The sequence below is a fragment of the Nannobrachium achirus genome (genome assembly GCF_963921795.1).
Source record: "Nannobrachium achirus genome assembly, chromosome: 4".
NCBI lineage: Eukaryota > Metazoa > Chordata > Actinopteri > Myctophiformes > Myctophidae > Nannobrachium > Nannobrachium achirus.
This window is the reverse complement of record NC_137813.1, coordinates 46,184,446-46,196,127: the sequence shown is the minus strand read 5'-3', so window position 1 is coordinate 46,196,127 and position 11,682 is coordinate 46,184,446. Positions and strand designations below refer to the sequence as shown.

General features: G+C 44.3%; 1 protein-coding gene across 1 annotated transcript in view; it reads right to left on the bottom strand.

Moving 5' to 3' along the window:
• adgrl1a (adhesion G protein-coupled receptor L1a) overlaps positions 1-11,682 on the bottom strand; it is a 155,845-nt gene that overhangs the window by 89,179 nt on the left and 54,984 nt on the right. The window contains exon 2 of the mRNA XM_080724950.1: positions 4,248-4,461. Within this exon, the coding sequence (XP_080581076.1) occupies positions 4,248-4,461 (214 nt within the window). The remainder of the gene's footprint in view (positions 1-4,247; positions 4,462-11,682) is intronic.

Sequence of the window (11,682 nt, the reverse complement as noted above, 5' to 3'; positions counted from 1 at the left end):
CAAGTTGGCACCTCGTCAGAGTGCAGTCTAGTTGGCTTAGGAAAAACCCTAACGCAAAAACAAAAGAATATCCATGAATTCAAGTCTCCAATATGGGGTGAGTAATCGGGGGGTACTATCCCTTTAACGCCTTTGAGGTGCTAGAGTACCATGAGGCATAGTCGAAATGACATTGAATGAAATTGACATTGGTGAAACCCATACTGTATGTTTGACCAGCATTGCTACTTTGACCTACAGTAAGTGGGGAGAAAAAAATGACTTCTCCCACCAATGTAAACGACACTCTGGCAAAAAAAAAACTGGAAGAGAAAAAAAGATATAACAGCGGCAAGAAAGACAGAGAGAGAGAAGAGGCAAAAAGAAAAAGAAGGAAAAAAAAAACCTTCAGGCTACGAAAGACAAAAAGAACGGTCGGGGAAGATAGTAATTTCACACTAGACTAGATCATGTGACAGCTGCACCCGAGGGGAGGGGGGGCATTGAGAGAGAAAGGGAGAGAGAGGGAGAGAGGGTGGGAAGCAGGGGTGTCGCACCAAATTCTGGGCCCTGGGAAGTGGGTACTTTAACTAATGAAAAATAGCAGATGTACAAGCTCACAGCGCGGCACCGAGTGCCACGCTGCGAGCTTGTAGATCTGCGAGCTTGTCTTTGAATATTTCAAATATACTTCTAAGGATTTTTGAAAAACCTAAGTTTCTATGTCAGTGGTGCTCAAACTGTTTCACGTGAAGGACCCCCAAAATGATATGTATTTGCCCACGGATCCCCATCTCAAAATATTTAGTTCCAGGGACCCCCCCAGAAGCAACATTTTAGTTACAAATGTTCGCTTAAAAAAATACATCCATTCATATTTGCGCCAATTTTCATGACTTTAAAAAAAATAGCAGATCTACAAGCTTGCAGCGCGGCACTCGGTGCCGCGCTGTGAGCTTGTATATCTGATATTTTTCAATAGCTAAAAGTATAAAATAATTCCAGGCTCCTCCTCCACCTTGGGCCCTAGTAGTAACTGAGCCCCACTTTTCGCCCCCTTGTGACGCCCCTGATTGAGAGAGAGAGAGAGAGAGAGAGAGAGAGAGGGAGGGTGGGAAGGATAAAGCGAGAGGCGGTGAGAGAGGAGGAGGAGGAGGAGGAGGAGGGCGAGTGACGTAAGACTGCTTCCTCTCCTGGGGGATTGTGAGTGGGAGCAATTAGAGGTGAAAGGAAGAAGAGAGAAAGGCGGGCGAGGTAAAGCAAATACTCTCCACGCCGCATTCGTATGCACACAGCGGCCCGCGTCGAAACCGCAGCCGTATGCCTGCTCACGTGCATCCTCCTGCCCCACTGCCTCTCACACACACACGCACGCACGCACGCACGCACGCACGCACACACACACACACACACACACACACACACACACACACACACACACACACACACACACACACACACACACACACACACGCACACACGCACACACACACAGGAGGCACGCGGGCACGAACACAAGCGCCCGTGCGCACGACGCACACACAGGAGGGCTCGCACGTATACTCACTCATTCTCACCAGATAATCCTCCTCTTCTATCCAGCTTTTAGCATTTCGTCGCTGTCGGGTGGAAACCTTGTATGTCCAAAACCGTTTGTTTTGTATTTGTCATTTTGAAAAAATGATTTAAACCAGTGAAAACAACCGATCTACAAGCACACAACGCCTCGCGCCGCGAGGCGTTGTGTGCTTGTAGATCGGCTGTTTTCACTACTTTTGTGCGATGGCCATATGATGAAGCAGGGCTTTACTTTGCGAAAAAATTACACATTTGAAACTTGGAGATACAAGGTTTCTGCCCGTCAGTGAAGATTTCTCTCCCTGTGCTCGTTCTCTCTCTCTCTCTCTCTCTCTCTCTCTCTCTCTCTCTCTCTCTCTCTCTCTCTCTCTCTCTCTCTCTCCTCCATATCTCACGTTCTGTGCGGCACTCGTTCTATCATCCCATCATCCCTCCCACCATTACCACCACCCTTCTCCTCCCCATCGCATCCATCCTTCTCTCTTTGCTGCCTCTGTCAGCCCCCCCACCCCCTTTCTCTCTCTCTCTCTCTCTCTCTCTCTCTTCTTCTCTCTCTCTCCCTCCGTGCTAGCAAACTGTGCCTCCATTACATGCGTGATGGATAGCTGGGAGAGGGCTAGCATTGATCCCGGCCCAGAGGAAGCAGCTGCAGCAGGCAGCCACACACACACTCACCACAGACCTGTGCGCACGTACTCAAACAAACACACGCACACGCGCATGCACACACACACACACACACATACACTGGCGCGCTCATAATACACCATAGCACGCAAATGCTTGCATGTACGTATACCAACGCATATGCACATGCATGCACTTAAGAAACAGCAACAACGCTGTCTCACCCCAATATGTCAAACGGGTGACTTTTTGGGACGGAGATCCCAAGAAGTTACGATTCTGTTCCTATCAGGACATAACGCGAACCAATTTTTTGTTTTTTTTGGCAAACCAACCAATCATTGCACCCTTGCACCCTGAGGGGCCTTTTCCACCGGCAAAGAACCAGTTCAGGTTCTTTCTCCCGCCTATGGGATGGCATCTTTCTTGGAACCTTGGTTTGTTCTTGTGAACCGGCTGCGAACCAACTTTTACGATTCGGAACCAACCTGGTTCTCGGTGGAAAAGCTCACCTCTGGTTCATCCCATAGGCGGGAGAAAGAACCCGAACCGGTTCTTTGCCGGGCCCATGTGTTCAGGTTGGCTTGTAGCCATGAAGCCAGTGTGCGTTAGGGGTGTAACGATATAGTAACTGCATCGAAATATTGTTTTTAACTTAAAAAAATCAAGTATATCGAATTGAAAACAGCTAAAATCGAATCGTATCGTTTGATTTTGTATCGTATCGAATTGGCAGTGCAAAGAATCGATTGTATCGATACTACCTACTTGTGCATTGTATTTAGCATTTTTAAGAAGAAAATTTTAATTACTTTTCCTTTCCATATAGCTACACTGGTCTATCAATAAATGTGTGTAATCTCTGGGTTCATGTCAAGGTGCAGGTTTGTCAATATACAATGTCCATGTATTTGGCAGATAATCACTGTGTTTACTTATTTATATCCACAAAAATACATGTTTCCCTTAAAAACCTGCACTATCCACAGCTTTCACACAGATTTAATTTCTTTGCTAAATAGTTACTATATCGATTTTAAATCACTGAATCGAATCGTTTCGTATCACCATGAATGAACCAATATCGTCTATGTATCGTATCGTCAACCATGTATCGTGATATGTATCAAATCGCTATTAAAATGTATCGTTACACCCCTACTGTGCATGTATAGCCTGTCTGAGCCTGTTGAAGTGTTCTCCAGGATAAGAATGCTGAACCCCTTCTTGTCACTCCAGGTGAGAGCATTGTCTAAATGCCAAACGTGTCGCACGCAGGAGAGCAGCAACACAACACATTCATTCCGGGCCACTTTGAATCGCTGCACTTGTTAACCTGGAGTACTCCTCCTCCTCCTCCTCCTCCTCCTCCGCACGACAGCAAGAACACAACGTCTCTGGAGGAGAGTCATTTCCATGACCAGAACAGCTTCCAGAACACAGTGCTTGATTCCATGCTCATCTGGCATCATCCTGTGGTGGAAATATTTCCAATTCTCTGTACTTTTACTTCTACTCCGCTTAATCTGAGAGACAAAATATTCCACTTTCACTCCACTATAATTATTTGAAAAGTTTATCTAGCCCTAATTAAACTTTGGCTATTTTCAAAAGATTTTTTTTTAATTTTAGATATGATAACTTGAAAACGGGAAAATGAATACTTTACTTTTGGTACTCTTTTCTTTTCTTTTTTTTTCTTTCTTTTTTTTGTTGTTTTTGGAGCTTTTTATGCCTCTATTTGATAGCATAATAGACTGACAGGAAATGGAGAGGGAGACGGGGAGTGACACACGGCAAAGGGTCTGGAAAGGGGATTTGAACCGGCGACGCCGCCAAGCTACACAAAGCCCATGTGGTATGCGCCCGGACCAGTAGGCCAGCGGGCACCCCTACTTTTGGTACTTTAAGTATATCTTGATGCCAACACTTTTGTACTTTTACTCAAAGTAAACTTTGATTACCAGACTTTTGAGGGTTTCTACATGGCAGCGTTGATACCTTTCCTAAAAAGAAGTCAAAAGAATTGAGCAAGACCCAAAAGTATGGTGGTAGATACATACCTCTGTGACATGATCTTGAAGGCGTCAGGCAGGTAACACTGTACGTTCTCCATCTGGAAGGGGTCGGCGTCGCAGATCTTGTCGTCGGTGCGACCGTAGTTGGCCGTCTCGATCATGATGACGTCGCTCCCCGGGCAGCGCAGCTCGATGGGGTAGCCCTCGCACGCCAGCTCCCGCCGCATCAGGCCAAAGGGCATCGCCGACCGACTCAGAGCTACAGAGAGAGGACAGAGAGAGAGGGAGGAACTCTGTGTTAATGTCTATGAACTCACTTCTTCTTTATTCATAGAAAGGAAAACGTTAACATTATGAAACATTAACTCTCTGTTATGCATTATTTTATGCTTTAACTATTTAAAAAAAGCAGATGTACACAATCACAGCGCGGCACCAACACCAACATTTGTGCAAGTCTTTGAATATTTTGACCCGATCCTATAAGTGTCTTCTAAATCCTTCTGTGTTTTTGAAAAATCTATGTTTCTATGTCAGTGATCCTCAAAGCTTTACATGTGAAGGACCCCCAAAAAGATATTTATTTGGCCACAGACCCCCATTTCAAAATATTTAGTTCCAGGGACCCCCAAAAGCAAAAATGTAGTCACAAATGTTCGCTTAAAAAATACATATATTCAAGGATTTGCACACATTTTCACGACTTTTAAAAAATAGCAGATCTACAAGCTCGCAACGCGGTACTCGGTGCCGCACTGTGAGCTTGTATATCTGCTATTTTTCAATAGCTAAAAATAAAATAATTCCTAGGCTTGGGTTAAAACTCAAGATCTACAAGCTCAAAACGTGTCGCTTCGTGCTGCCTTTCGAGCTTGTGGGTCTGCTACTTTTGATGCGTTGGTGTGACGCTGTAGTATGATCAAATAGGGACATAATTTACAACAAAAAACACAAAAACTTAAAATGGAGATACGCGGTTTCTGCCCAACAACAACGATATGTTGCTGATAAATGCATGGAGAAGGAAGAGGCGGAAGACAGACGATAGCTTGCAGATATTCGACTAATCGTGTAAAAAACAAATAAAGCGATATCGACTCGTCTTGAGTGTTTCTCAGCCTTGCTGATACATATCCTGGCAATTACATTTGGTTCCTGTCAATCACCTGCTGGCGCCGGGCGCCGAGGAGCTCTCCCAGCTCATCATGCAACAACATATTTACCCACTTGTGAAAGAAACTGTTAGTTCGCTAATGTTAACAAACTCCTACACACACACACGCACACGCACACGCACACACACACACACACACACACACACACACACACACACACACACACACCCGCGCACACAGGCTCTGAGATGCTTCTTCTCACCTTCCTCCCCACCAGGGCCAGATTAACCCTGTGTGGTGCCCCAGGGCGACCAAGTTCAAGTGCCCCCCACGCCGGGTCGGCCACGGTCTTGCGGGCCAAGGCCGCCTCATTCACGGCTGCGGCGCCTGTGGCTGCGCCGCTGGTGGAATCGCATCTTGCTTTATGCCGTGCTTTTTTCTGCTGTTTTTTGTCTTTTTGTACAACCGCTTAACTGTTTTCTCCTTCCCATGTTGAATTGTTGTTTACACTGAAATGCCGCCAAAATAGCTGGGCATTGTGGGCACAGGTCAGGATACAGGAAGCATGGGAGCACACATTTGGGAGGGGAGGGGCACATGCAGGTGACATGTCATGTCAGTGAATGAATGGCTGAATCATGTGAATGCACAGACTCAGTGTGGGAATGAGTGAGAACTAGGCTACTTCTCTTTACATTATAGGCCTACACACATATATAAAAATACTATAAATATATACATTGTACCACAACCTGTAGAGTATTTTTTTCACCACATGATGAAGAATTACTTTTTCCACCCTTAAAATGGACACAACATGTTTGAACAATATGCTTTAAATATGCCACAAGACCCTGGACCCAAACCAAGCCATTTTCATCTTCTAAGTGTTCCCCCAGCAGCCAAAACAACCCCCTTCTGCCACATTTTAAATAGACGTTTTTTTTTAGCCCACAAGCTAATCCAGGCTAACTGAGAAATGATATCACAGATTCATCAAAAATGGAGCAAATGCTCTAATTCCAAGGTCGAGTTGCTGTCTAACCCTTGCCAACATGACCATGACAACTTTGGCGTTTTTAAACCACTGATTGATTTTATATGATTTTTATATGGGGCCTCAGTGAGGTCAAAGAGCTAAGCACCAGACCATATCACCATAATAAATATATGAACCATTTCTCAAATGATCTCATCACAACCTCGAGTTCTTATCTAAGCCTTGCCAACTGGTAAATGTAAACTTTGGTGTGTTTGATTAAGATTTATTTCTGTGAAGCCTCCTCCTGCTAATGTAGGCTATGGGGCTCCACATACAGCTAAGCCAGTGGCAGATACATTATGCAAGCTTAATAAATAAAACATGTACCTGATGCTCCCCTGATCCATTTCGAGTTGTTATTTAACCCTCAGCTTTAAAAAAAAAAAAAAAAAAAGATCTTCAATTTTTTTTTTTTTTTTCCCCAAAATATTTTTGTGCCCCATTGGCATGTGTGCCCCAGGGCACATGCCCGACGAGGCCTATGGCTAATCCGGCCCTGCTCCCCACACCATGCTGAGTGATGCACCGTGTATACTCTTGGTGTATATTAGGGCATTAACGACTTGTGATTTTTGCAAGTCGACTCGACTCAGTAAAAAAGTTGAGTTGAAGTCGACTTTATCGTTTGATGACGTCATCACATCACACACGACCCCCTAATTATTTTGGGTGGGTCCCCAAATGATTATTAATGTGAAACATTGTTTTCTCACTCAACAGTAAACAAACCAACAGAACGTTTGAGTGTATGGAGGGTATCTTCACATTTCTAAAGTGCCAATTTAACTTTTTAATATCTCTAAAATGACAAATTAAACATTGGCCAAATTGTCAAATATATAGAGGCAGAAATTGTGAAAATAGACGACCTACATGCTCACAGCGCCTTGCAACGCAATAGAACGTTTTTTTTTTCTTTTCTTTTTTTTTTCAACTTCGACTTTCGACTTTCTCTGGTGGGAGTCGACTTGTGTAATGAAGTCGACTGAGTCGACTTGTCGACTTTTTCGTTAATGCCCTAGTGTATATAGGGTCTAAAATAGCCATTCCCAGCTTCCTATAATCCCTGTTCCATCACTAGACTGAGATGTCAGAACAGCTCATAATTCCCTTCTGAGGCCGATAAGAAACATGGAGAAAATAGGGGGCGGGGGGTTCTAGCAGGCATGCATGACCTGTGGATTGAACAATTTGCATGCCTACATCTGTTAACCCATTAAGACTTGCAGAAAGAATTATTTGATACTTTAGCTATTGAAAAATAGCAGATATACAAGCTCACAGGTACCGAGTGCTATTTTTGAAAAGTCGTGAAAATTTGGGCAAATCTCTGAATATATGTATTTTTAAAGAGAACATATGGGGGTCCCTGGAACGAAATATTTTGAGATGGGGGTCCTTGACATGAAAAGGTTTGAGAACCACTGATTTACAAAACATTTAGAAGACATTTATAGAATTGGGTCAACAATATTCAAAGAATTTTCATGATTTCACAACTCGGTGCCGTGAGCTTGTACATCTGCTATTTCTTAACAGTTAAAGCATAAAATAACAGTTAAGGTAATATTGCGTAATAATAACGCGTTCCCGGTCTACACAGGTTAATAATCTGTCCGTGAGGCATCGGCTAGCTGCGTCCGGTTCAGTGGGACTCTGTGCGGATGGAGAGGTCAGCGGGGCAGGTGGGTCCACGCAGGGTTAATCCCCGCGCCATGCCGAGAGGCATAAGAGAGCTCTGAGAGAGGCACGGAGAGGGCCACTCTCTGCCTCTCCAGCTCTCTATGTGTTTTCATGACATTTCCGACTGCCCCCGCGTTCAGTGTCCAAACCAAAAACAAAATGGCTGTCAGGTCCCCGTCCTCACACAGCCTGCGTGGCCCCCCCTCTCTCTGCCCAGGCAGAGAGGAGCAAATACACAAAAAAACACAGCAGTGGTGTAAAGTAACAAAGTACATTTACTTAAGTATTGTAATTAAGAACAGTTTTGAGGTATTTAAACTTTACTTGAGTATTTCCAGTTTTCAGTACTTTTACTTCTACTCCACTACATCTCGGATCCAAATATTGTACTTTTACTCCACTACAATTATTTGAAAACTGTAATTACTAGTTACTTTGCGGATATAAATTATTATATTATTAAACATACATTAATGCACTTTAGCCCTATGATCTACAAGCTCACAACGCGTCGCATCGAAACGCGTTGTGTGAGCTTGTAGATCTGCTATTTTCAAACATTTAGTACTTTTACTTTTGGTACTTTAAGTACATTTTGATGCCAATACATTTCGTACATTTCGAATTCTGGACATTTACTTGTAACGGAGTACATCTACCGTGCAGTATTGATACTTTGACTTAAGTACAAAATGTGAGTACTTTTTCCACCAAGCAAATAAACTAAAAAAACACAGTAACGGAGGCAAATGAACTTGCGAGCGGAGCTGTCCGCGGTGATGAAGGACAGCCAGTGTTGAGGGGAGTGGCGCTGTGCCTGTTTTTAAAAGCTTTGCCAGCTCACTGAGAGAGAGAGACGGGGAGAAGTCTGTGTCGCTGTCCAGGGTGCTGGACTGACAGCAGTGCCGAACTGCCGTTTGCTGCAAAGAACGGCATCCACACAGCAATCAGAGAAACGGCTGAACTGCCTGGCGAGGAGGAGCTGTCCGCGGTGCTGACGGATCTTAAAAAGCATTACCCGGGCCTGTCCGCCGTACACTCTGTGGGGCCTTTTCCACCGGAAAAGAACCGGTTCAGGTTCTTTCTCCCACCTATGGGATGGCAACTTTCTTGGAACCTTGGTTCGTTCTTGCGAACTGGCCGTGAACCGACTTTTACGGTTCGGAACCAACTCTGTTCTCGGTGGAAAAGCTCACCTCTGGTTCATCCCATAGGCGGGAGAAAGAACCAGAACCGGTTCTTTGCCGGTGGAAAAGGCCCCAGAGAGTAGAGCAGTGGTGGAAAAAGTACTCATATTTTTTTACTTGAGTGAAAGTATCAATACTGCAATGTAAACATACTCTGTGTAACAAAGTACATTTACTTAAGTATTGTAATTAAGAACAGTTTTGAGGTATTTAAACTTTACTTGAGTATTTCCAGTTTTCAGTACTTTTACTTCTACTCCACTACATCTCGGATCCAAATATTGTACTTTTACTCCACTACAATTATTTGAAAACTGTAATTACTAGTTACTTTGCGGATATAAATTATTATATTATTAAACATACATTAATGCACTTTAGCCCTATGATCTACAAGCTCACAACGCGTCGCATCGAAACGCGTTGTGTGAGCTTGTAGATCTGCTATTTTCAAACATTTAGTACTTTTACTTTTGGTACTTTAAGTACATTTTGATGCCAATACATTTCGTACATTTCGAATTCTGGACATTTACTTGTAACGGAGTACATCTACCGTGCAGTATTGATACTTTGACTTAAGTACAAAATGTGAGTACTTTTTCGTTATAAGTAAAAGTCCAGAATTCAGAATGTACTTGAGTAAAAGTATGAAAGTATTGACATCAAAATGTACTGAGGTACCAAAAGTAAAAGTACAAAATGTTTGAAAATATCAGATCTACAAGCTCACAACGCACCACGATGCAACACGTTGTGAGCTTGTAGATCTGCTATTTTCAAATAGCCAGGGTATAAAATATGGCTTAAGTGTTTTATGTATGTTTTATATTTTATATTATTATAATTTATATCTGCAAAGTAACATTTAACTAAAGTTTTCAAATACATGTAGTGGAGTAAAAGTACAATATTTGTATCCCAGATGTAGTCGAGTAGAAGTAAAAGTATTGGAAATACTCAAGTAAAGTACAAATACCTCGCAAGTGTACTTAAGAACAGTACTTAAGTAAATGTACTTGGTTACTTTACACCACTGGAGACACGTGGCACGCTTTAAGCTGATGGTGGCCATATTGTCAAATCTCACGGCGGCAGGAGAATCTAGATGCTCTTTAGAAACATCATACCCGACCACAACTCCCCTCGCCTCCCATCCTCAACCTGGCAGGCTTATAGCAGCAGTCAGTCCTCCTCTATCCCTCCGCCTCTCTCCCTCCTCCCTCCACGCTCTCTCTCTCGTCTGTGCTGTAACCAGGGGTGTCGCACCAAATTCTGGGCCCTGGGTACAAGGATTCACTCACATTTTGTGCTTTAACTATTGAAAAACAGCAGATATACAAGCTCACAGCGCGGCACCGAGTGCCGCGCTGCGAGCTTGTAGATCTGCTATTTTCTCTGTGAACATTTCAAATCCTTCTAAGGTTTTTTTGGAAAAACCTATGTTTCTATGTCAGTGGTGCTCAAACCTTTTCACGTGAAGGACCCCCAAAATGATGATGTATTTGGCCACGGACCCCCATCTCAAAATATTTAGTTCCAGGGACCCCCCAGAAGCAAAATTTGAGTTACAAATGTTCGCTTAAAAAAACACATATATTCAAAGATTTGCACACATTTTCACAATGTTTCAAAAATAGCAGATCTACGAGCTCGCAGCGCGGCACTCGGTGCCGCGCTGTGAGCTTGTATATCTGCGATTTTTCAATAGTTAAAGCATTCAATGATTAAGGCCCCTCCCTCCACCTTGAGCCCTAGTAACTCAGTCCCACTTCTCCCTCCCCCCTGGTGACGCCCCTGGCTGTAACCCACAGAGCGGTAGGTGCAGTTTTGCCTGCCAGAGAGCTACAGCTAGCAGGGCACTGCTTAGGTTTCAGCAGCTGTCCATTGAGGAGGAGGAGTGTCCATCAGGGTCAATGTCAATGTCAGTCATCTCCAGACGTGCCGCGTAGCGCCAACGCCATATGATTCACTGCCGTCGGGAACCTGCTCATATTTCCCAATGACACACATTTATGCAGCGTGCACAGACTCGTCAGGGCTTGGGTTGTGTAACTGTAAGGCCGTTAAAGGGCCGTTGAGCGACTCGCAGCCGGCAGACTTTCGCATCTTTTATGCCGCGCCAGCACGCGGCGCCAGTAACAAATCACAAAGGCCCTCCGATTGCAAAAGCGCATGCTAATTAAAACACACACACAGGCGATGTGGTCTGCATGCCGAGCCAAGGCACCGAGCCTCCTTCACACAGACACTACAGCGGCGACCACGTTAATTAGCATCTAGGCAACTCGCACGCCAGGCCAGACGCGCTCGCACGCACGCGGGCACAGACGGGCGCAGAGTCCCGCAGCTACCGTGGGATTACAGTGTGTCTTGTCAGTGTGTGGCCCTGTTCTCCGGGCTCCCCCGTGGTGTAAATACACAGCAGCGTACAGCTGGCCAGCGATTAGATC